This window comes from Cydia fagiglandana, chromosome 23 (genome assembly GCF_963556715.1).
Source record: "Cydia fagiglandana chromosome 23, ilCydFagi1.1, whole genome shotgun sequence".
Lineage (NCBI taxonomy): Eukaryota > Metazoa > Arthropoda > Insecta > Lepidoptera > Tortricidae > Cydia > Cydia fagiglandana.
This window is the reverse complement of record NC_085954.1, coordinates 1,069,396-1,096,474: the sequence shown is the minus strand read 5'-3', so window position 1 is coordinate 1,096,474 and position 27,079 is coordinate 1,069,396. Positions and strand designations below refer to the sequence as shown.

Genomic DNA, 27,079 nt, shown 5'->3' with positions numbered 1-27,079 from the left:
ACCCGATATGGTCTATAAGTCTAAGGCCAATAATTTAGCGCTCGGTCAACTGTCAGCGGTCGGTAACCCTAGAAGCTGAGGTCACTCCTGTCATATTCGGTTACCTTGCACCATAGTCCTCCTAAGTAACTCAACTGTGCCGTAGAAAGGCGAGGGACAATTTTAAAAGGTGGCATACGGCCTAAAAGACAAGAATACGGCCTGCCTGATGGTAAGCAGTCTCCGTAGCCTAAGGACGCCTGCAACTCCAGAGGTTATAATGCGCGTTGCCGACCCTAACTTTCCGTACCCTCTGACCGCACCTTTGTGCTTAATTCATAAAGTTTCTTGTTCATATATGATAGAATTTTATTATAATGACACTGACGACACAAATACATAGAAAATGACACACGTCGCAGACAAATCTTGCACACCTCGATCTCTTTTTGTGTCTTTACACAACACGCACCGCGCTTGTGTGCATGCCCAGTGGGCATGTGCTTCGGCAGAGAGGAAATAGTGCGAATACCGACTCCCATCCCGGTGTTGCTCGAAGGTTATGGCTCCTCTACACGATGGGCCAACGCCAGCCACTTCCAAGGGACGCATTTATTTAGAGGGAGCAAGTGATATCCCTTGGAGTGGCCAGCGTTGGCCCATCGTGTAGATGAGCCATTAGGTGCAGACTAATCAATAAAATATGAATATCATTGTAGTTCTATTAGGAATTATGACAGAAGGGACAAATTGCTACTTACAAACAAATAGCATTGTATAAGTATTGACAACCTTTCAAAACCTCGTTTTAACCTCAGCAATACATCATTCACTACTGGTAATATTTTATAGCTGATGTACTCAACACTTTTAACTAACCATTGTTGAACCTTATACCATTGCAGTAAGGTTTCAAATAGTGTATTAAGAGTATGGACGATGTTATGCCAACATAATGAAATTATAAATATGTAAAGCTAATGTCAACTTTAAGCTGTTTAGTTCCGTTTTTATAGCGACATCTGTGTGTCAAGGAGGCGATTATTTAAGATATAATGTAGTTTTGAATAGTGTTAAAAGCTGGTTTCTTCAAGTTAGACGAGTAAACTAGCAACAAAGATGACTAGCAAGCAATATATTTTCTGCAAGTTATTTCGGTATTTTGGGTTAAAATACTAAGTAGAGGCCCACTGATTAACAGTCCGCCGGACGGTAACGGCCTGTCAGTTATGACAGTTCCGAACAACTGACAGGCGGATACCATCCGGCGGACTGTTAATCAGTGGGCCCCTTTATTAAGGGAAACCAGTCCCCAGGATGTTTCCCTTCTCTAAAAACCTGTGTGAAATTAATAAAAGAAGCTGTTTTTTCAGCCAATCAATGTTAGGTTAGTTTAGCAAGTTTATGATACCTTTTTATACATACTGATCTTGCACGATGTCAACGATTAAATAACAAAATGCGCCCAATTCCTATTGGAGCCAAAACGCAACGGTAAGTTTATAAGCCAGTGTATCAAAAAACAAGTTCTAATGCTGCATGCTATTGTCAAGCCTGTTCAGATATTTTTGAACAACAGCGATTACGCTAACCTTGTACAAAGAATGAACCATAAAAGGTTTCCGAACAATGTATAGTTGTGGTCTCTTGCGACACCCTGTTTTACGTTAACACTACTATATTTAATACGCACGTAAATCTTACACCATTGTATTAGGTTGGCATAACATCATCCACTGTTGAATGCCAATGGGCTACATGCATCACAAATGTTTTATAATGTTTGTTAAAAACAACACGAATATAATCCAAAAATTTAATTCAGCAATATTTGTAATATTTTTGTAAATATTTGAGTTTAAAAAGATTAATTTTACATCATCATCATCATTCTAGCCTTCAGTCGCCCACTGCTGAGCATAATTATAGGTCTCTCTTCGTGCACGCCGCACGCCACTTCAATTTTACAAGAAAACATTTTTTTAAATATTTTTTTTAAAACAATGTAAGAGTTATGATGAGGATTCAAGTCTCTACAAAAGACTTCATCATCATATCAGCCCTTTATCGTCCACTGCTGAGCATAGACCTCTCTTCTAGTACGCCACTTGTCCCGGTGCTGAGCTAAGACTTGGTTCTCTCTAACTAGATGAAAATAACTCAAGTTTCGGCTCAATTATAATTATGAGTCAGATAAACTGAATCGAGCCTTAAGCAGAGGACTCAAATGTCTTGAGTCAATCAACACGTTGTGACGAACGAGCACCCACAAAACAATAGGTAAGCACCATACCCAAAGGTATCATACTACATTCATTGAATGCTGGCTATAATTTGTTTGTCTTCCCCATACATTAGAACACAACTTGACCGAATCACAAGCCTTATTGAGCTTACTGTGGGACTAGGTCGATTTGTATAACATTTGCCCCATAATAATATTTATATAAAAAAAAGTTCTATATCGAGCTCCTCCTATAAAATAGGGGTCGGACAACCGCGTCTCGTGAGCCGCATGAGGCTATTTAGAGTTACGATAATTGCGGCTCTTCAGTTGACTCAAAAAAATAACACCTGTGAGTTCCTAGACCCCTGGAAACAACATTTCCGGCTCTCTGAGCTTCCTACTGGTGACTGCTACTACGGTTGGCTCCTTTTCTCAAAAGATTGCCGATTCATTCATTTATTAATTACTGTAGGTTTATTCAAGGTTCTGACGGAAGATCAGCGCTGCGGTCGCCGCAGTATTTATGCTAAGTCAGCGCCTATTCTTTACCACAACACATGACCCTCTACTTATGTCAAATATGTAAATTGCTATTACTGCTATTAGTGTCAAATTGTATGATGCCTTTTTCTTTTTTGTCTGTTGTCAACTTTCTTTTTGTCTCTTGTTATTATTTACTGTGTCACAAAGCATGTATAGTTGTGGTTGAATAAAGATTTTATCTATCTATCTACCCCTCCTACTGTAATGAAGAAAATTCACCATATTATCTCGATTATGCATGTCATTGTATTACTTGAATAGTGTCACAGCAAGGTTGCAGTGGACGCCCTTCTCTCGACTTTAAGGTACTAATATTGACGTCGGGCTAACCTCACGGGTCGGGTTTTGCAATTTTATCGCTACCTAACTTTATTACTTGCTGTGCTAGATGGCAAGATGTACGTGTACATATAAGGTTTAGGGCTCTTAGCCTAGTCGGTGGTAGGCCTGCCTACGAAGCTAGAGGTCCGGAGTTTGGATCTGGGAAAGGCATTTATGTGTACCTATGCTTAAACTTAAATTATTAATTTAAGTTTAATAATTAAGCTTCTTAAATAGATGCATGTTTTCTATGTATTTAAGTTTTTGTCTATTTATAACACTTGATTCCCATCAGTTTGCCTAATTTGAGTGGGCTGGGGCCCATTTCTCGAACGGTATTATTTAGACTAATATTATTAGTACACGAATTGTCAAATCGTATGGGTTACACACTAGTAATCGTCCTCCTTGTTTCGTTCTTCTCAGTGCTGAGGGTCGTGACCTCCTAGTGGAGCACATGATTCCGGATTGCAGATTTCCAGCCTATCCGATCCCTTGCGACTTCAAAGGCATCATGGACCTTCATGGATAGCGATTTGCTAACCTTGTCGGACCATCGCGTTGGACTGCGGCCCCTTCTCTTTCCTTCCACAGAACCTGTGACCATTGGCTTTTCCAGGTTGTCTCCAGTCTTCCTGGCTATGTGTCCGAAGAACTCAAGTACTCTCCGGAGACATGTGGTTGAGAGCCTGGTGGTTACTCCGAGCTCTTTGAGTATAGAGGCGTTGGTCCGGTGTTCGGTCCAAGATATGCCTAGCATTTTCCGCCAGCACCACATTTCAAAGGCATCAATGCGTTTCCTATCAACCGATTTAATTGTCCAGGTCTCTGCAGAAGCATACAGAAAAAAAAAAACTATTCGAGAAGGGGGCCCCAGTCCCAGTTGACATATTAGCTAGCGTATGCGTAACTTATTTTCTATGCACCTCGCTCGTGATACTCGCATATTAGTGCGAGCATGATGTATAGAAAGTAAGTTACGCAGACGTTAGCGAATATGTCAGTTTGACACTGCTAAGGCAGTCGTGGTACGGCGTTCACAATTATTTGCCTGTTTCAGCGCAATTTTGTGCAGAATTTATACAGAGTTGTTTAGTGTACAGTCGCCATCAGATATATCGGAGCGGCCAAGGTGCTCACAATATCTGAACACGCACTCTAACGCCCTGACAATAGAGGCGTGTTCAGATATTTGTGAGCGCTTTAGCCGCTCCGATATATCTGATGGCGACTGTACAATGCGCAAATGGGTAAGTCGGTCATGGTGTCCTAATGGTGGTGGCGTGCTGAGGTCGCAGCTGATGGTACTACATGGTTACCACTTTACCACCATTGTCTGAATTGTCTTTTCATGCAATAACCACTCCCACCTACAGCTTGGCAAAACGAGTAGAAATTAAAAACTTTTTAGTTTCTCCTCTTTTTTGCCAAGGGTCTATTCGTAAATTACGTCATTTCAAATTGGGGGGGGGGGGGTCTGGACATGACGGTAGCACGATGTAGGAGGAAACGGGGTCATTCGAAGCATGAGTTTTGGATGATTTTAGGGGGGGTCCTCCTCCTCCCGGTCCAAAATCGTCAAAATTAATGACGTAATTTATGGACAGCCCCCAAGCTGTACAGTGGCGGCACGTCGAACCCGTTTGGGGAAACCTGGGTCTTCAGGGGCCTATTTCTCGAATAGTATTAGACTAATATTACTAGTAGTGTGTTGCCATGGTAACCCATTCGATTTGACAGCTCGTAGACTAATAATATTAGTCTAATAGCGTTCCAGAAACGGGCCCCTGGTGGTAGCCGTACTGAAGTCATTGGTCAAGTGAATTGAGATATTGAAATGACAATTACCTATGACTAATTTTAAATTAGGTTCTGCAATTTTCAGTATAACGAGGCGAACGATGGTGGTGGACGATTTTGTGATTAATTGTCATTAACTCATTGTAATACTCAAAATCTTTTGTGTGAGTTTTTAAAGTCGAAGATTTCTCGATTGTTGATACTTATTTAATAACGCTGAGTTATTTTGAATCTTGTTTTATTCAAAAGGAAAATTTCAACCTCGAAGAAAATAAATGTACATTATTTTGGTTTTCTTAATATTACTTAAGTCTAAGGTGAAAATAATGAAGTTAATTAATTCCACCCATTTCATATGTCCAGTGCTGAATGTCACTTTGACATGCACCTTGATTCTGCTTGCATTTTTGCATTAATTTCGCTAAGAATTCCTCATAAATATTGAATGAGTATTTCTTCAACATTACATAAGCCGTCAATCACACTGACATTGGCCTGTGCAATTGACGCTCTTTTACTCATAACGTCATATCTACTCAAATCTACGTTTCTAATGTAAACCTTATTGTCACCAACGTAAAGTTCAAATACGTCCAACAAATATTGCTCATACGATTAAGCGTAATGACTCCTTCAAATATGTCATTTGTCGTATCTTACGTCTTAGTTTCCGTTTTTCAATGAGAAAACGCAACAATGGCCTTTAATACTTTGTCATTCCAAAATCAACCTTAATCCTTTCTGTTACAACTTAAATTAAAAACAGCGTTTACGACTCTATAGTAAAAATCTACTCGCTGCACGCGAGTATGTAGTATGCTCTCAGTCACACCTACCTACGACACGTAGATGTGACAGAGAGAACACTACGTATTCACGTGCAGCGAGTGTTAGACTTTACTATAGTTGAGTTGTTCGAATTTGAACTCTTCTCCTTTGTTCTATGGTCGGTTTTTGCCTGGAGTGTTGTCAGAATTGAGCGGCGCACGCGACGCGTTCCGGACTGCGCCTGCGCGAAGGACGATGTCATGTGAAATTGATTCTCGATTGTAAGGGCGATGAGTATATAGGTACTTGAGTACGTTCGTAATAGGGGTTTTTCTATTCACTCATTTATTGCCTTTATCAATACTATATACGATATACAGGGTGCTTCCTGTAACAGGAGCAATAAATTAAACTAAAGGCTGTACTCCTCAAACTGACCAAAATTTGTTCAGCAACTTTTAAAAATTATGAATCCTTTAGACTTCATCTTTTTCATACAAAATAAATATTGCCTTCAATGTACGTTGACATTAGTGTGTTTGACGTTACTTGTCACGCTTTTAACATAACAAAATTTGCAATACATTGCGTCTTAGAATAAACTTTAAAGTGTTATAGAAATAAAACCATGAGTTATTTTCAAAAGTTGCTGAACAAATGTTGGTCAGTTTGAGGAGTACAGCCTACAGTTTAATTTATTGCTCCTGTTACAGAAAACACACTGTATATATTTTGACGACCGGTCTGGCCTAGCTGAGACTCTGCCTGCGAAGCCGATGGCCCTGGGGTCGAATCCCGGTAAGGGCATTTATTTGTGCGATGAGCACAGATATTTGTCCCTGAGTCATTGATGTTTTCTATGTATTTAAGTATTAGTATATTATATATATTGTTGTCTGAGTACCCACAACACAAGCCTTCTTGAGCTTACCGTGGGACTTAGTCATTTTGTGTAAGAATGTCTCTATATTTTATTTATTTATTATTTATATACTATATTTTTTTTCTTTGCGTTACGAGTATCCCGGCACTTTGCCACGGCTCATGGGAGCCTGGGGTCCGCTTGACAAGTAATCCCAAGAATTGACGTAGGCCTAGTGCCCTTATTTTATATACTGTATAATATCTATATACTGTATATCGACGGCGGTCGTATATTCATTCAATATACGACCATACATGTATGCTTTAAACGTCTATTTTTCCATATTGTTCAGATATATTTGACACGTTGACCGCTTAGATACCAGTGGTTTTTTGACAGCTAAGGTATCAATGATTTGTTGTAAGTGTAGAAATTAATGAATAGCGACTGTTAAGATATTTGTGACATGTTGAGCGCTCACAAGTAAATGCTACCATGACAGTCAACAACTTTTTGACAGTTTAAACGTTTACCTCTCTTTGAGCACCTGGAGTGTATAGCGACTTCTGCTGCTGACTGTACCATGAACTCCTAACATTTTTAGTCATACGCATTTTCATTCTTTTAATGACCATAGTTAGGAGTTCATGGTACTTCGCCGTAGACATTATATTCTAATTAATCTAATATTATAGATGCGACTCTATGTCTGTCTATCTGTTACCTCTTCACGCTTAAACCGCTGAACCGATCTAGATAAAATTTGGTATGGAGATTGGAGACAGTTTGACTTGTGGGGAAGGATTTGAGTTAAATATAGTCAATAATACACCTCCTTTACAATATTCTTCCTTAATTTAATTTAAGTATATTGAATATATTACGTTACTAGCTGTTAAGTAACTGTATATTTAATATTTATACTATTAACTCGATGGAATGGGCAATTATTTACCATTAAAATGTGTGGAATCTAGGCTCAATTAAGGCATTTACTATAAAAAATATAATTTATCTATCCTTAGCTATTTGTTACTGGATATGAATCGTATATACGGCTGTCACAATTTTGCAATAGTGGGCTAGAGATTGCTTCTTTCATACCTCCTGCCACAAGGTGGACTGTTGACCTGGTGAAGGTCGCGGGAGTCCGCTGGATGTGGGTGGCGCAAGACCGGTCATTGTGGCACTTTTTGGGGGAGGCCTTGGTCCAGCAGTGGACGTCCTCTGGCTGATATGATGATGATGATGATGATACCTCCTGTGGGGAGGTATGAGATGTCTTTCCATCCTTTCGGATTTTTAGCGGTTTCAGCCCGTAACTACGGGCGAGTCTATTTTGTGCCCTTATTTTAAGGGCGGTAGCTTCGTCGCCATAACTAGCCGTGAGTGGCCTGTCATGGCTTTTAGATTCTTCTTCGATAGCCTGTCAGCCTGTCAGCAGTGTGCTCTTTGGACACGTTTCTCGACGTGGAGATGTATCCATAGAGCGACTGGTGGTGCAGGGCGGAGTAGAAGGTACCCGAGCGCGAGGAAGGTCGCCCATGAGGTGGACGGACCAAATAAAGGCAGCAATGGACGGCCCCTTGCACGAATGCGCTAAACGCGCAGCCGTCAGGGAGGAGTGGAGGCGAGCCGTCAAACGTGTCACAAAGGGAGATTTCCAATGATAACCACGACCGCTCTGTCAAGAGTGATCCGATCAAGAAGAAGAGCCTGTCAGCGGCTTTGTGGCTGTGGGGCCTGTGTCCAATCATTTTTCCGCGTCTTTTTGAAATGGTATTCAGTATAGCTCTCCTTTCATTCACTCTTCTTAGCACCTCCTCATAGTGTTGTGAATAACGCTCATTTCGAGGCTTAAAGGCTCGAACCCTTAAGACTCTCGAGGCTTAACGCCTCAAAGGCGGCAAAGAAGATTTCATACATCCATACGCGTAACATAAATAAATACAATTGGCAAATATAGTCGTTAAGACTTACGAGTCTTGAGGGGTCGAATCTTTAAGCCAAAAAATAAGCGTTATTCACAACACTGCCTTCTCATTCGTTATCCTGTCTCCAACTAATGCCTTCCATGCTGCATTAAAGTTTTAATACGGTAGTCATAACAGGGTGTTCAGTTTCTAGACGCAGGTGCCTATGTTTTGAAATCGCGCGCCCGGTCGGCCATTGTTCCGTCGATGTAGGCTGAGAGCCGGCGGGGATATTAGCGCTTCATCGTGTAAAGTTTTTTGTGATAGAATAGAATAGACGAACGCGATAAAACGATAAGTTTGTTATACAATCCTTAAATTTCGAGCCGAGATCAACCTTAGATAGATTGGAGAAATTGTCTTAGGCGTACCTAAGGTTTATCATGATGAAGAGGAGTTTCAAAGGAATAAAGATTGCTAAATTAAGAAAACTCTGCTTTAACATTTGACTTTTTTATGGTGATATAGTTAAATGAGGATATTTTTTTGTTTTACATCACCTGCTCTGATTAGCTAATATTCTTACAACAAAGGCAATAGTGTTTAGTAGGTATTTTAATTTAGCGCTAAATCGACTCTTAACGACCCTACACCTTACGAATAACAAGTGTTTAAAACCAAGACTAAATCGGCGTTGGCTCTCGGTCTATTTAACATACACACAACTCAATATCAGCATATACGAATTAACGCAGTTGCTATAAGACAACCTACGGTGTCGATCTTACTGTCAAAATATTCATATTACGTCCAAGCTAACTCTGCAGTAACAAAGTGTGCACCATAATCCTCATGCTTCTATATGGATTCGACGTATGTGGTGACACTTAAACACTCTGTTGCTTACCAAGACAGTTAGCTTGGTCTTAACTATAGTTCTATTGACTCTTTCTACATTACCATTCATTTGTGTATTAATGACTTTTCCCAAAATGTTAATTGTAATAGTTGTAAAGGGACCGGTGATTCGTGTAATGACAATTTAATGATAAACATGGATTATTGTGAGCGTGCAGTGTTCGTATCATAATGGGGTATCCAGAGCGTAATAATTTGAATGCGTAGTGTGCTGTGAAAGTTATTATTGTGAATATTGTGAATTGTGATGACATTGGATAACTTGGACAAGTGTATTATGTACATTTTCTATCATTTCGTTCTATAATCTTTCGTATTCCAGTTGCGTATTGGGCATTTATCCCGTATTTCTTGCATAGAGCTTAATATTTCTTGCATTTTCTTCAAAAAAAATTTTGTTGTTAGACTATAAGCACGTATTCTGAATAGATTCTTTCACGTTATATTTAATATTTATCATATAGAAGTTGGCTTTGATGTAATAACTTTTTGATTTCGACTTTTTTTACAGTTTTTAGAAATTATCTTACCCGTTAATTATCCGTGTATGGTTCAGGATATAATATTGTATCTATATCAAAACATGCCAAGTCAAGAAGTTTTCTAAATATTATCTTTTACTATAGGTACTTATTTTAACTTTCGAGACCCTGTCCTATGCAGAAATTCAGATCTTAAATATTTTTTTTTTGTATTGTATGTCAAGATTATTTCTAAACTGTTTAATTTATATTAGTCCCTGAAGTGCTATTTTCCGCAAGTAGACTCTAAAAATGAAGAAAATGCTTAATAGCAGTGGAGATATAGAAGATTCATAATGAAATCTACAATAATATTTGGTCTACAAATAATCTGGATAGCGGCTGACTTTGAAGAAGATAAGGTAATTAATATAGAGAAAGATATTTTCGTGCGAATATAATATTGTTATTGATAATATTCTAATATTCCATTTATCAAGTTTCTATTAGATTTTGGGCTTATACCTGCCTATCTATTCTAGTTATTTACTACAATTTCTTTGTATTTCGAATTTTGAATATAAGAGACATTTTATTTACATGCAAGGTTTGTAGATCTTTAATTTTAATGATTTTGTGTTAACAGTTTGTTTCAAATTAGAAGTATTAGAGCGTGAATACTGTATAGATAACCCAGTCATAGCATTAGACAGTCATATCATAACATAAGTCTAAAGAACTTTGACTGCGATTTTGCTACTATACCGAACATTCTACTGTTTATATTCTGATAATCTTATAGTTTCTAAGTTTAAATTGTCAAGGCATATTGCTTAGAATCTTCCAAGTTTTCTTTCAACGCAAAAACTCCCAACTAAGCACGAACGAAACGCGAATCACACATCAAAACCCTCACTTATCATGACCTATACACCCACCACACCATCTTAGACCTAATCCCTATAACTATACAGGCTACAGTCGCATGCGCATCGTTTTACGGCCTAACTTGTCACATTGTTGACAATGTGTTTAGCGTTTACGTAAGTTAACGGTCGATTATGGAGATTTGAGAATTGAGCAGAAAACGGTCAAGGTAGTCGTAACTAAGTACGCTAAGTGCAGACGTTTTTTTTATTCTCTTTTTAAACACTGTACGTTTGGAATACTACTCTTTTTATCATTTGATCCTTATACCACAAAATAAGTTTAGTAATAGTGCTTCATATATAGATAGATTGACTTTGCTCCACCCCAAAATTTGCGAACTTCGATTTTCGCGGTTATAGCCCAGAGAACTCTCATGTGTATTGTTGTTTAAGGGACTCCACACTCGCAGGATGTATCACCTTGTCGTTCAATAATTTTATATCCATATTATACGCATTTGTAGCATTTTCATTCGTATCTTTAACACTGGTTATAGAAAATCAGACACACATATTGTACCTATTTATGCCTGCATCTGCATTATATATACCTTATATGGAGGGCACGTAACTAGGGTCAAATGCTTTTATAAAAACTGTGACAATACTAATATTGAATCTTCCATACACGGAACGCGTATAAAAGATAACGTATCATGTTTGTACAGTTTGTCTGCTTGTATGTATGTGTGTGTGGTCATACAGTGAGGGCATCTGGTTGAAATACTTTCAAATTCAACGGTAGTTTGTTACAATTTTAAGTTTGTATTAAATAAAGTATGGAACCTAGTTAATGAAAACCCAAAGGAACCAAATATGTTTGTCTTATAATTTATAATAGTTGTATAAATACAGTCGCGTTGTATAAATACTGACATATAACGCACAATCTAAAATATTTAAAGTATGATCTTAAAATTTAAAGTATAAATAAAATCTTCAAATGTTGGTTGGAGAGAGCTCCACCAAGAATGGATTCTGAAATTAAATCCGCGAGGTGGTGAAAATTAGGTTGAATGATTTTAACGACTGCTATTGTTTTTGTTGTAATAATAAGCACGCGAAAATATATGACAGGCTCTCTACAAATAACATTTAGAGTGCAATCATTTTGTGAGAATGAGTGACGCAGCTTAAGCAAGTACAACAGCTATGTGTGTTATTAAATAAAATGACGTATACCTATAAACCAATCGCAAACATTTAATACGTCTGTGAAGCGTGTATCTATAATAAAACTACGTCAGTACCCTCTTTTATCATAGAAAATGTACTACAGTGCAAAACGTAATTCAAGACCAAAAAAAAGTAAGACAATGTATAGTATATATAGTATTCTTTTATCATACAAAATGTACTAAAAATTGTTTACTAAAGAAAACAATATAGTCATTCGACGAAGCCGTCTAGACAGGGCAGTAGCTCTACTATGAGTTCCGTGAATGACAGTCGATAGTGAGAAAGTTAAGGAAAATGTATGGAGTAATTGCACAGTGCCTCTACCGGTCACGTAAAGAACTAAAAATTTCAATTTGTACCATGAGTTACAAACGTTTTTACGCGAGTTTTCCATACTTGCCTAACTTCACACCTAAAACGCTCTCTTTCTAATTATATAATGAAAACTGAGCCAGAATTATTCTGCGTAAATACTTTACGCGAGTAAACGTGACAGATGTTATGTAAAAATACGTGCGTTTCCAACGTGACATTTCTGTCAACTTGTAAACACAACAAATACGCAGATTTTTCACGAATATTAATGCAATTTTCAACGTAATATGTATAAATTTATAACAGTATGTGAACTTCAAGCAAAACTTTAAGGGATAAATCAATTAATAGTTCGATAAAAGGCTGATTTAGTACAAAGGTAATGAGTTATACTTGACATCATATTTTCCTATTTCTACTGCTACATTTGCGAAAATCACATTGCTTACTTAGTTTTTGGTTTTAGGCAAGAAGCTGATTGAAAACAACATTTCCATGAAAACCCGGATTGCATCATGTATGCATGCGTATGCATGTAAAAGTTACATATGTATTAAAAATTAAGGCTCAATACAAGGAGCGGTACATGTTGCTGTTTTTGTTGCTGGGTGCACATAACACATAGTAAGAACATACCGCAAGACCTATTATAATATTTACACAAGAATTGCTACGTATTTTATTAAGCATTATTATCTTAAATAAAATAAAACATACAAATGTTCTGTGAGTTTATTTATTTTTCTTTAAGTACTAAGTATTATTTTATTTTCCGTTGTTCAAATTATTGTGTTTGGTACCTAGGTAATCGTTTTTCATGTTAACTTGGTAACAGGAAATATAAAACTTTCTTCAAAAACTTTTGCTGGTGGTTCAGAATCTGAAAATTTAAATAAGATTTAAACACATTTATTGCCAAAAACCCGCTGCGTGGGTTCATTTTGTATTGGAAATGGGGCGCTTGGCACTGAAATATACTCGAGATCATATAGGTACTATAAAATTAAGATCGCTATTAAGGTCATACGGGTCTGTGCGGAAAGAGAAGAGTCGTAGGTATAATGTATGGGCTCCCCTAAATTTCACGACTCTTCTCTTTCCGCACACTCTATTAGATAATGTTACTTAGCAGTAGGAGACGGCCGCTGTCATGATGCGGACTGAAGCGGACCATTATAATACATACCTATTTTAATATTTTAAGATTTCTTCTCATGTGTGTACTATTTTCGTCATAGGTAATAAATATGTAGCCAAAAGTAGCCTGTATAATCGCGCCGTATATTTTGCTTCCTATTTTTTAACAAGCAAAGTCATAATTTTAACTCGATTATTAATGATGTTTACGTAATTATCATATTTTGCAATTTTTGTCTTGAATACAATATATTTTAATTTATACATTGTTTACTAACATTGATGTGTTTATTATTTTCGTAACTATGGTAACGTCAAATCTTTAAAAAAAATTAGAATGAAGGTTGAGTCAGTAACATAGTGACAAAATTGATCTTAGAGCATTTAATAACTGGAGTGGCCATTGAGTGCTTACTGTTAGGATTTAGGATTAGGGTTCCAAGCAGGAAAGAAAAGCTTGTTTTAACACCATATAGGTAATGTTTATTAATCTCAAGCAAGACTACATAGTAATGGCGTCTCATACGAGAAGAAAGAACACCTACATTTGTTTTATATTGACAACCGAATAAATCAAATATCATAGTCGTAGTAGTCTCGTAGGTATACTCTTTATTTTTTTGTTGACATTATTACTTACCCCTCTGCCGATTGTAAGTAATAATGTCCACACAAAAGTCATGACACAAATGACATGGCTATTTGTACGTTACGTACAAATCATGTAGAAATAGCAATACATTTGACGTTCCCTCCCCCGCAAAAATCGGCAGACTGTTTTGTAAAGAAAATGACAGCGATGACATCTCCCTTATAAATGCTCTTAGTGGATGGTAGAGGTAAGGAATACAATCTCCATGTAATTAATAATGAAAAAGTGTCCGTCAAAAACATTAAGAGGGAAGTATACTACGTAATCGTCCATACAAAAAGAGAAAACGTTTTTCCACTTGTAAATACGAGTATCTTCCATTCTCCATGATTTTTAGTACGGTATTGATACAATGAAAAACTAGGTTTATGGGTTTTCTTTTTTTCGCTACTCTGGAGAGATTTAGAAAAATTATAATAGCTGACAGCGTGCCCAGTTTTTGCAAATATTCTCCCATAAAGGAGTTTTCTCATAAAGTCATAAAGGATTCTCCTTACCTCTACCCTCCATATTCACGGCTACCATCAGTATATGTAACATTACTTTCTGTGCATCTCACTTGCACGAATATGCGAGAGCGAGATGCATAGATAGTAAATTACGTAGACGTGAGAAAATGTGTCAATTTTCTTATTTAGTTCTTTAAGTGAGTCCTAGAGGCGCTGTATAAAACTCCGATATAACTCTTGCTCTGTTTTTTAGTATACTTAGAAAGGGACAGCATCGTTTGGAGTGGAGTGAAGTTAGGTACATAAGACCGTAAAGAAACGTAAAACGTGACACACGGCACGTTTATTCACCGAGTGTAAGTGAAAAATACTCTGCCAACTGATGGTAGAGGCACAGGGGTAGTCGTGCGCGGTGCGAGTGGGGAAGGGGTGGGTCGGGCGCACCCGAGCTGCATACATCGTCATTGTTGATAGCTCGGTACTACTTACAGGACTAGCGTGTCTATACTAAGGGCCCGATTCGGATTTTGAAATAGACATCTATTAGATATTTTTAAGACATCACCAAGATACGATAACGATATGTTTAAGATCTAACCTGTCAAATTTGACATTTGCGCGATTCTGGAGATACTCTTGAACGATTTCCACAGGATATGACTTAGAGATCCAATTCACATAAAATTCACGTAAAAGTGACATTGGTTGCCCGAATTGCGCTGCAAAAGAGAACTAGTTGGTATCTAAACTATAACGTATCTAGAATGGATCTAGTACGTGTCGTCTCTTGTGAATATCTTGAAGTTCGAATACGGCAGTAAGTCAAGTGTAAGTCTTGGGCAGTTGTGTAAAAGTCTGACAACCCTACTGTGTTCTTGTGCGGGTCGGCATTTACGCAAAAATCAAAGGCGTCCACTGTTACTTTTTATACTGTGCTAAGGACATAGAGGCAATAACCTAAAGCACTAGGCAATACCCTTTGCTTTCTTGTTTCTCAAACTGTTTATGAAGTATTGTGTTTGGTATTATATTACCATTCGATTGCCAATGCCAATGGCTTCAGGAAATCTAATACCTCACTATAAAACAGGGTTATGGTCAGAATTAATCTAATACTAGCAGGGATCGAAAACCGGTATTTTTTGTATGGGAACGGAAACGGTATTTTTTCGTACTTTGTTAATTATTTCATTTCCAATTGGGAAATCTAATAATTCGAAGTCGTTACCTAAAACTCATCTGAGTCCTACATTTTGAGTACAAATAATTCAAAATATATACATATATGGTTATTTCGAGGTTTTCGAAAAATACCGGTTTCGATCCCTGAATACTAGTGGCTCTGAGAGCTGTAGATCTCGTGAGCATGACTTAAAGCTGAATAAATGTATGGCTCCGCCATTTTGGAAAAATTCCAAACACTGAATCGACAAAAAATATATTAATAATCATAGAACCTGCTTACAAAATATCACGAGAATCGGTTGAGAATTGCGACCTGTAGAGGAAAACATCCGTTTTTTGCGTAATGGTACGGATCCCTTCGTGCGCGAGTCCGACTCGCACTTGGCCGGATTTGCTTTACTGAAAATGCCGTAAACATCTTTAATATCTTGAAAAATCAGTCCACGAAAGCGTGGCGTTTGAAACGCCCGGCCATTGCCTGAATATCGTCATAAGCATTAGTTTTGCCCATTACTCCCGCCATTGTTGCGTTTTACTGTAAGTTTACGTGCCATTGTGAGTGAACGCGCTCCTATTTCATGTTGGGACTAACATTAAACCTAGGCTTTAAAGCTAGGACTAATGGCTTTCTTAATAGAAAGCTGGAGTTATGCTTATTCCAGAAAAAAAATGCCGTAATTCTCATGCTCTTTACTCAGTCTCATCTAAATCGGTTCAGCGGTTTAACCTCCTGAGACCCAGAAGCAATTGTTTTGTTTTTGAAATTGGAACCCTTAGATACACAATAAAAGTTCAAAATAGATTTTGGAATATGTACAAAAAATTGTACGCAGGGACTTGGGAGGTTAAGGAAAAGGAGACAGACAGGCAACATTTTGAAGGTTAAAAAGTGTCCATTAAAAGTGAATAGGAACAAACCGTTTATCTAAATCGATTTAGCGGCTTAAGGTGACAGACAGACACAATTTTGAAGTCTCTTTGAAGGTTAAAAAGTACCTATCCACTAAACTAAATATTAGGAATAAAACATTTTAGAAATAGATGAATTTTCGATATGTGAATCATGATTTATTAAACTTAGCGTCTCTTGCACCATCCCACTAACCCGGGGTCAACCGGTTAAACCGTTAACCCAGTGTCGAATTGTACTGGTAACAATGGTAACTCCAGGTTTAACCGACTAACCCCGGGTTAGTGAATGGTACAAGCGGCCCTTAGAGAAATATAAGTACATAAGCTTATAGAGTGCGATGCTTAAACATAGTTTCAAACTAACAAACAAATCACCTTTACATGTTAGGATCTATGTCACATATAGGTATATGAGCATACAGAAGAAGGCTTATCGCTGGAATTTCACGCACCACTTGCTAAGGAGAGTTCAACTTCCTTGCATAGTAATGAGTGAGTTAAATACCAAGTTGGCTTAAACAATTGAAAACGCGGTGACACACATGCTGTTACGAGGTAATTTGGTATTCTTGGAAAAGGCCGAACCCTTACGCACGTTACAGGCACACAACGTAAGAGATATTTCATGTGTTTGTGATAATTGAGACAATAAATACAGTGTTTCACCTAATCAACTAAATATCATTAAAATTATCTAGACCAGAATCTAGAGGTTACGAACAAAGGCCCAAAAATTGGAAACTTACAGCTTATTTCGGTATTCGGTATTAAGTAGGGTGACCAGTGAAACCTGTGTCGAAACGTCGGTAAATAAAGGTCATCATCTCAGCCATAAGACGTCCACTGCTGAACATAGGCCTCCCCCTTAACATAGGCCTCCCCCTAAATAAAGGTAATTGAATGAATTTCGCGTTAGGGGTGTCTATAAATGTGAGTTAATATGTGTTCAAAACGCGAAAGTTTTTAAATATTATATAGGGTGTTGAAGTTCATAAAAAGTAATACGTAATTCAATTTGCAATCTTGTTTTTGATTGTAACCTATCTAGTATAGACCGATTCGTCATGGCACGGGTTTTGTAAGTAAATATTTACAATTCAGTACAAGTCTCGTCAGCTCTTACGAATCAATCTATATTCCTCATAAACAATTTTTATTATGTACGTTTGTTTGCCGTTACCAAGATATATTGTATTAGGTACTTACCTACTTTGAAATGTTATTCTTTTGATTCGTTTGTTTAACAACCCGTTTCTTGATGGCAATTATAAACCGTGTTGTGCAGTCATCAGATATATCGGAGCGGCCAAGGCGCTCACAAATATCTAAACACGCCTCTGTTGTCAAGGTGTCAGAGTGCGTGTTCAGATATTTTTGAGCACCTCGGCCGCTCTGATGTATCTGATGGCGACTGTGCCATTCGAGTTTTATCAAAAAAACATTAAGCCTGTCGCTAAGTTCGCCGCGGCACGAAGTGTCAGTGTGTGAACCGCCTAAAAGCATTTCAAAATTGCCGTCACTGATCCCCGGTTAGCCGGTGTTTGCCTAGCCGCAGGATTTAGATACGTTATCGGCCTTATCTGCCGCTATCGCTGCCCACATACTGGGCCCGTATGCAGTAAACTGTGTCCACACTAATGCTTTTCCAACATAGCTTACTATAGAGCAATGAGAAGCGATATTTCCATCCTAAGTGACTCGTTTTTATTTTTGGTCCTCCGTACACTTATTTACATACATAAGCAACATAACTCAAAAAAAAAGTGTCCATCGCACAAATGAATGCCCTTGCCGAACTAACCCAGGACTATCACTATGTAAGCAGGATCACTACCAATTAGGCAAAAGTAAAAACTAAAGTAGTTACAATAAGGTTTATAAACTAGCCCCCTTATTCATATACGTTTACTAAAGTTGACAAGGCGATAATAATCGTTTGTCCCTTTCCATTATACCAATACGGCGGAAAAGGACAAACGATTATTATCGGCTTGTCAACTTTAGTAAACGTTTATGAATAAGGGGAAAGTTTCTTAAAATGAGCTACAATTTTCATAAAAAATACCTAATAAAACAATGTTTAGTCGCTATACTTGGCAATATATTATAATAATCACTCTCGAATATCCAATGGCTACTGTAAACAGAACTGTCTCTGATAACATATAATAATTATTCCTGTCTTTCTTTACAGAGATTCAACCGAAAAAATGGAGTCAAAGAAAACGAAGAAGAATCCAATTGGTACTGGGATCCTCCGCCGCAGCCTGTTCGAACAGACGCAGATATCGAAAATGCGTACAAAACACAGATTAAAGAACTACAAGCCGAAATATCCGCCTTAAAAGAACGCTATGATATAGACCCGAGACAAGACAATGACGACGAACTTGAGAAACTAAGGGAAGAAAACAAAAACCTAACGACAAATCTAGAAGATTTGGACTCACAACATCAACTAGCTATGGAGAGACTTTTAAGCTTAAAGAAAGAGTTGCAAAAGAATTTTGAGGTTCTAAGGCAAGAGCATGAAGATCTAAAATATAACAACGATGAATACTTGAATGAAATTAAAGTTATGCAAGCTAAAATAGCAGAGAAGGATAAAGATTTGGAAACTTTGAAGACGGCTAAGGCAGATTACGATACGTTGCATCATAAATATATGAATTTAGAAAGGGTACATGATCTCTTAAGAGAAAATGCTGAGAAATTTCAGGAAGAGAATCAAGAGTTACATGAAGAAATATTTAAATTACAGGAGCAGGTAACTAAATTAGAACACGAAGTTGATATTGTTACTAAGCATTCTGAGCTGTCTGAGACTGTGCCTAGAGATAGGTACGAAGAGTTGTTAAAGGAACTGAATGATCTGAAAGACAGTAGAAACTCCAATCACCAGCATGTTGATGAAATCAATATTGATGATAACGCTAAGAGTGTCATCGAAACATTGAAAAGAGAGTTGCATGAAGTGAAACATAGATTATCTCAAAAAGAAATAGACGCACAATCTGATAACAAAGTAATTAAAACTGAAAAGATAATGCAGTTTTATAATAAATACGTGAACTTTGAAATTCCTGTAGATTATCTCGGAGAAGTGCCATCGAGTGGCGAAAATGTAGTGGTATTCAAATTAGAAAGTGTTTTCAAAACACTGAATTCTTTTAAGAAGGACATTGATAAGCTAAACCATAAGCTGTCTGAGAAGAAACTTAACATCGACCATATGCAGACACAGATAGATGATTTAACAACAGAAAATGACTTCTTAACCAATGACTTACATCACACTGAGAGAGAATTGGAAGAAATGAAAAAGAATAATGACTTTTTGATATCAGAAATTGCGGCCTTAAAGAATACGTCCAAACTAGAACCTATAATAGAAACGCATGAAGATAATTTAGCAAAACTAGAGACAGAATTAGCAGACTCGAATAAATTAAATAAGAATTTCGAGTCTAAAATACAACGAATAGAACAAGAACTAGAGGCAGTTAAACTCGAAAAAGTTTTGCTGCAAACAAGCTTAGCTGACTTAAAAGAGAAATATACGTTGATGCTTAGTGAATTAGACATGTTCAAAGCTAAAACAAAGGATGTGGAAGACTTAGAAAAGACTGTCAATATTGCAAGTGAAGAAATGGTTAATAACTGCACACATGAAATTCATGAATTGAAAAAACGGCTCAATGCTGCTAATGCTAAAAACGAGCAATTGTCAATAGACGTGCATATTGCAGAAAATGACAAGGTATTACTTATGCAAGATATTAACAATCTTAAGCACATTCTTGAAGATGATACACAGAGTTCGTCCAAATCTAAAGACGAACATGATGGAAGGTTACCAGAGGTTGTTGAAGATAGTTTAGAACCACAAGCTAGAGCTGCTAGTATTAATTTATTGGAAACGAGTACCAAACACAAAAATATCACCACAGCATTGAAAGAAGTTGAAGAAATAAAATTAGAAAAAGCACAAGTTCAAGCGCAATTAGATATAGCAAAGGATGAAAACACACTATTAAAGGAAAGTATTAGCCAACTTAATATGGCACTTGATCACATCAGGGAGAAAGAGCGAAACTTGCTTATTCAAATAGACGATTTAAATAAATCAAGACAAGCAGTAATTGATAAGGAACAGGTGCTTCAAGGAACTATTGAAAAGTTGAATGACAAGGTAGCAACGCAAGAAATGTTGACTATGGAGATAGGAAAACTCAAAGAAGAAAATATACATTTGACTCAAATGAAAGTTCACCTGGAAGCAGAGTTGTTATCTACAGATGCTAAAATCACACAATTAAATCAAGAATTTGAAAAAGTACTATGCAATGTCAGTGAAAAAGATAGTCTTATAGACGCTCTAAATACTACTATCACTGAAAATAACTCTAAAGTAATTTATTTAAATGAAAAATTGTTAGAATTAGAAAATAATTTGGTGTCTAAAAACAATGAAATCATTAAACTACAAAAATCTCTCGAAGATGTTACTCAAGTATTAAATCAAACTAACCAGCAATCAAATCAAAGTATAGAGGCGATTTTACTGGAAAAAGAATCTCTGAAGCAACAGCTTTTTGAGCATAATATTGAGCTTAAAAATAAAACGGACGAAATTTCTGCTTTAAACAATACAATTGCAGAAGTTGAAAGAAATCGTTCTGAATTCAAAACATTAGCTGATGAGAAAGACAAAGAAATCAAAGAACTACGTCAAAGTATAGTTGAAATTAGTGACAAACTGAAAAACGTCGACCATACAACAAATGCTGATGATTACGCCATATTACTTAAAGAAAAAGAAGCCATACACAACCAAGTTGTAGATCTACAAAATAATATCACTGTTAAGCAGGATGAACTAAATGAAATTAAAGCAAAACATGACCTGATGGAAAAAGCTTGTATCGAATACAAAGCTTTAGTAGAAAACACAACAGCCGAAAAGGCAGAGCTAATAAATCTAGTTAATTTAAAACACAATGAAAGTTTGCAGTACCACAATGAAATACAAAGGCTAAATCATGTCCTTTTAGAACAGAATACTGAAATGAAAAAGTTGATTGAAGAAAAGAATCAACAAATGCAAAATAACGAAACATGTCCAGTTTGCGAGAATTTAAGAATGACTCTTCGAGAAAAGGATGAAATAATAAAAAGTCTCAATCAAAATAATAGTGTGTTCGAGAAGCATAAGGCTGATTTATTGAATGCGAATGAATGTTTGAGGATGTTAACAGAGAAATGTGACGGTTTGGAGAAAAATCTTCAGATTCAGCTGGAGAATGTAAAGACATTGGCAGCAGAAAAGATACAGGTGAGTTTTTTTATCATTTAATTGAGTATCGGCACAGACAGACGGCACAGTCCAGGCCAAACAGCTATAAGTAAAAAAATTATCATTAATGGTAAAGTACTGCTACAACTACACCTGCTGTAACGAAAGTAGCTTCTTCCACAATATTTTGAATTCAGGCGTTATGCGTACTAGTATCGTGCCGTAAACGTAAAATGCACAAGTTACTACCTACCCTAATTCTGAAAAGAACTTCATGGTGATGATCAGACCAACTGAAGGGCTTTTCAAAATGCCTTATTTTTGTATGGTTTCCATAGAGAAATAATCCCTTTTGAAAAGACACACCTCAACTTAAGACACTAAACTATTTTTTCCGTATCGGCCCAACATAAAGAATCCTGACGAATTAAGAACTTCTCGAGATTTTGAAGTCGATTTAATGAGTGGACGTTACGCTTTTCAGCTGTCAGAGCAACATGACAACGCGACGCGCGAACTGGAGCGACTACGTCACCATCTCGTCGAGATGGAAGACAACTATACACAGGAGCTGATGACCTCAGAACAGAAACTGACGGAATGTCAAGCGAGGTTGCAACATGTAGAGGAAAGAGCTAAGCAGAGCAGCACGGTTTATACTAGTAATAGGTAAGTAAGTCATGTTTTAGGCTTAGGAATTTCCTTACGCGGACTTTCTGGCTGTGGAATGTATTCCTTGCGATGGTTTCTCCAGAGACATGATAAGATTTTTTTTTTGCATTTTAAGTTGGTGATGATTTGCACTGGGTAACTTTGATAGCGAAGTAATTTTGAAAATAATTCCAGTTTAGTAGATATCAGCGATTTAAAAAGTTACCCCGTTTTTGAAGTTAACTCAAAGCATCTTATGTCCAATAGAAAGTAGTTCCATTTCCTGCAATCTCTAGAAACTTCGCGTTTGTACAGAAGAATGGTTCACAATACCGTGAAACTTAACAAGAATCTCAATCTTTTCAATTTCCAGCATACGAGCCAATCAAGAAGTAGAAACGCTGCGTAACCAAATCAAACTGCTTGAGAAGCAACGAGAGGAAGTCCAGGCCAGACTCGGAGAAGCTGAAGATGCGAGAGGACGGAGTGAAGCTGCGCTCACCAACTTGCAAGTTGTCTTAGAACAGTTCCAATTGGGTGAGTGTTCTCTTGAAATTTTTTAGAAGCAATAAGTGAAAGTGCAGATCAGCTCAACACCACGTAAGCTCCGAAGGGTGTAGTTCGTTTTTTTAGCATTAGAAAGAACTCCACAGAAGCAAGCGTGCAGTTTTTATCAGGCTCTTTAATTGTTAATAATTATTGAATTATCTAATGTAGCATGGTCAATACATATAATTTACTTCAAATTATTACCGCTATAAGTGTCGGATTTGGAACCATAAGCTTACTTCTGCGAACTTTTATTGAACTCTGATTGTTTGATAGTTTCCCAATGTTTGTTAAGGTGAAATCTTTTTTTCAAAAATTTTAAAAGTTCCCGATTGAGCTGGAATTTTGGCACGCGGTACGTTACTTTGGTGACCGAAAAAAAAAATTACAACAATTTTATTACTGTTTCAGACAAAGAACGTGACATCCACGCCGCCACCGAAAAAATAAGAAACAAAATGGAGGATCTGAAAAAAGAAAATGGCGAACTACTGAAACAGATAGAAAAACTCAACGTGAAACTGCAAGACTCTCTAACTGGTCTCCAAGCTGCTACAAGACTTGGGGATCAATTGGAAACAAGAACAGCTCAAATCAATGATTTGAAAGAACAAGGTATGGTACATGATAAGGTAATGTATAGAGTTTGAATTTTGTTTGTTATTTATTGTTAGGTATGTTAGTAGGTTTTTGTAGTGTATTTAGAAATCTTAGTGTAGATAGATGTATGAAATGTTTTAGATTTGTTGTTGATATTGAGAGTTTTACCGTCAAACCAATTTCTTTCTACTTTTCTCTAAGGGACATTTTTTATTGTCTAGTGTAACTAATTTTTAATTCAGTTTTTCAACTTTTTTAATACACCAGGTTTCCACTGATTGGATTTGTATTACAATCTCATAATGTTCCGAAAAAAATATTACCCACCTATTTTTTTCTAAAAAAGAATGAGTTTTTCTTAGATACCGTTTCACTTAGAAATTTGGTACAATTATAACATCTACCACAACACTAATTAAGTCAAAATCACTTATTTTATCTTTGACATTAAAGCTCCCAATAAAAATCCCACCAAATTCTAATCTGCAATAATTTTTGTAGACAATTTAGATCCAATACCCATCAATTAGATTCGTCACCCGACCAAATATCAGCTGGTAATTCTGGGTGGCTAGCCCCAGAGTGCCGTCTGGTATAACGTTGGGTGACGACACTGCGACATAGACACACGTAAGTTTACCGTGCTTGTGTGCAGTCCTGTGCCTGTTTGTGTAAAGTTTCAAACTACAAACAAAACAAAGTTTTGTACGGAACACTAACAAGGGGTTGTACTCCGGGAGTGCCGGCAGAAGTGAAAACTCAATGACATTGTAACAGTTTTTCGATCAGGTCACGTGTCCGTTACGAAGCGTCTTACGTCTCGTGCTCTCGCGATTTTAAAATTTTTTCCCCATCACAAAAAGTGCACAGCGCCGCTAAAGAAGTTTTCACTTCAAAATTATTGACCGAGCGAAGCGAAATGCTTTCAATATGTCTATCTGGCTGTTCACCTCTACAGGTCACATTTTCTAACCGATTCGGTATTAACCGGTTAAATTTTGTGAATAAGTTCGATACTATAGTTTTTTTGATGATTCCGTTTATGAAAAATTTCAAACCGGCGGAGCTTTTGAGGTCCAAATAAATGCTATATTTTTTTTGGTAACGAAATTGTTAAACGTGAACTTTTGACATTCAAAAATTTTTTTCTTTTTTGTTTATTGGAAAAAGGTGACCACAATCCCACCTGATGGTAAGTGCCGATGCAGTCTAGAATGGAACATGCTTACCTAAGAGATTCTATTCACTCTCGATCTAAAGAGAGCCAAGTTATTATTTATCACTTATGCCGATTGTACTTTACACCCCAAAAATTAGACTCGTCAAAACCATATGGGCTCAATAATTCGACCCTACAATGTCTCAAAACGGATTGTCTAACTAGATTAATTATCAGATACGTATGCATTTGTGCAATATAGTAATTTAGGCCTTTATAAGACAGAGGGAACATATTTCCCACCTGATTTTGAACTTTATTTCAAAGTGATAGGGTTCAATTTTGCACAATTTATGACACCCTTATGCCTCATAAAGGGTTAAGGTGCTGTGCACAATTTTTTTTGGAAATGCACTTTTTCATTTCTTTTTAGGGTTCCGTACCCAAAGGGTAAAACGGGACCCTATTACTAAGACTTCGCTGTCCGTCCGTCCGTCCGTCCGTCCGTCCGTCCGTCCGTCTGTCACCAGGCTGTATCTCACGAACCGTGATAGCTAGACAGTTGAAATTTTCACAGATGATGTATTTCTGTTGCCGCTATAACAACAAATACTAAAAACAGAATAAAATAAAGAATTAAATGGGGCTCCCATACAACAAACGTGATTTTTGACCAAAGTTAAGCAACGTCGGGAGTGGTCAGTACTTGGATGGGTGACCCGGGAGTGGTCAGTACTTGGATGGGTGACCGTTTTTTTTTTCTTTTTTTTTTGTTTCTTTTTTTGTTTCTTTTTTTCTTGCATTATGGTACGGAACCCTTCGTGCGCGAGTCTGACTCGCACTTGCCCGGTTTTTTTTATAATTTCCGCTTTAAAGAGTTTGCTACTTTACATTGACAGGCGCTTTGAGTTCGTTTTGCAGTGTGTCTTTGAATGTTAGTGTGCAGTGTTATATTTGCGCTAAGCATTATTTTATAAAATCACAGTTTCAGTTTTGTTTGTTAAAAATATGTAGTCACCATTTTGCTTCTATTTTGGTGCTTTATCTATGTTTAAGTTGTCAGTAATTTAGATTTCAAAATTAAAGAAATAGTTTTTGCTTATTAGCAAGTTATGTCAATTGTCAACTTAAGTTTTAGACTCCTTTGAGAAAAAGAAAATCCCTATTTGGATACAACTAAAATCTCTAGCTGCCCATAAATTAAAAATAGCCAAGACAAATGCAATTTTGGTTTGTCAAAATAAAGAATCAAATTAGAATGGACCAAAAAACCTTTTAATATGCCTCTGGGCCGCTGGAGGTTATGATTATGAAGTAGATTTAGTAATACTAAATATAATAACTATAATGGAAACGAAATCACCACCAACAGCAAGCTTCGCCATCTTCGGTCTAATCTCATTTGGTAACTGTGAGGCTTGATCACGACGCGCCGACGCCGCTGTCACTTGTTACTTTGACAGCTGTCACTTTGACATATGTCAGGTTGACAGACAGCGGCGCGCGGTTGCGTTCTACTCAGATTACCGCATGGGATTTGATCGAGGATAATGGCTTTTCGTCGTGACGTCCGTTTTTTTTATTTTTGCTTATGTTAATTGTATAATCGAGCCATGATTTTTACATGCGTTTTTAAAACCTAGTTTTTAGAACCATATATTTATTTGTATGCTTTTTGAATACATTACTTTATATACAAGGTACCTATTTATGAGAAAAAAGAAAAAATATTACATTAGAATAATTATCGTAAATTATGATTTTTTTACTTCATGGCTCGATTTTGACATTTCAGTTAAGTCTATGTCATTTGACATAAATGTTGCTTTCAATTTTTCATATTGCACATTGTTATTTTTGGCTTTTAGCACACATTTTATGTTATGTGTGTTTGTTTTTTTTTGTTTATTCAGTCTTGAAAATATTTGAAACTAAACAAACACAAATTTAAAAAAAAATCTGTTGGCTAATGGCCCTTCTTCAGAAAGTCTAAATTGTTTGTTATCTGATATTTCCAACGCTGAATGGTTGACATTTTGAAAAAGTGACAAGTAGGTATTTGTAATCCAAAATATAAATTATTCACATCATGTCAAAAGGCCATGGTCAAACATTGAAGTCAAAAATGTTAATGCACTTGGCACTTTTACAAAATGCGCCAGTTCTTTTGCTACGTTATGCTGTCTAGAAGTTCCTAGAAGAATGCCGTAGAAGATGCTGCATTGTCCCTGAGTATTACTTCAGGTACTGGTGGATTTGGAAAAAAGGGGG

General features: G+C 36.9%; 1 protein-coding gene and 1 long non-coding RNA gene across 2 annotated transcripts in view; one reads left to right on the top strand and one right to left on the bottom strand.

Moving 5' to 3' along the window:
• LOC134675956 (uncharacterized) overlaps positions 1-27,079 on the bottom strand; it is a 178,759-nt gene that overhangs the window by 47,104 nt on the left and 104,576 nt on the right. The gene's annotated exons all lie outside the window — the stretch shown is intronic.
• LOC134675841 (thyroid receptor-interacting protein 11) overlaps positions 1-27,079 on the top strand; it is a 113,217-nt gene that overhangs the window by 75,684 nt on the left and 10,454 nt on the right. Inside the window, exons 3-6 of the mRNA XM_063534141.1 lie at positions 18,748-21,888; positions 22,334-22,518; positions 22,874-23,037; positions 23,461-23,664. Coding sequence (XP_063390211.1) covers positions 18,748-21,888; positions 22,334-22,518; positions 22,874-23,037; positions 23,461-23,664 — 3,694 coding nt within the window. The remainder of the gene's footprint in view (positions 1-18,747; positions 21,889-22,333; positions 22,519-22,873; positions 23,038-23,460; positions 23,665-27,079) is intronic.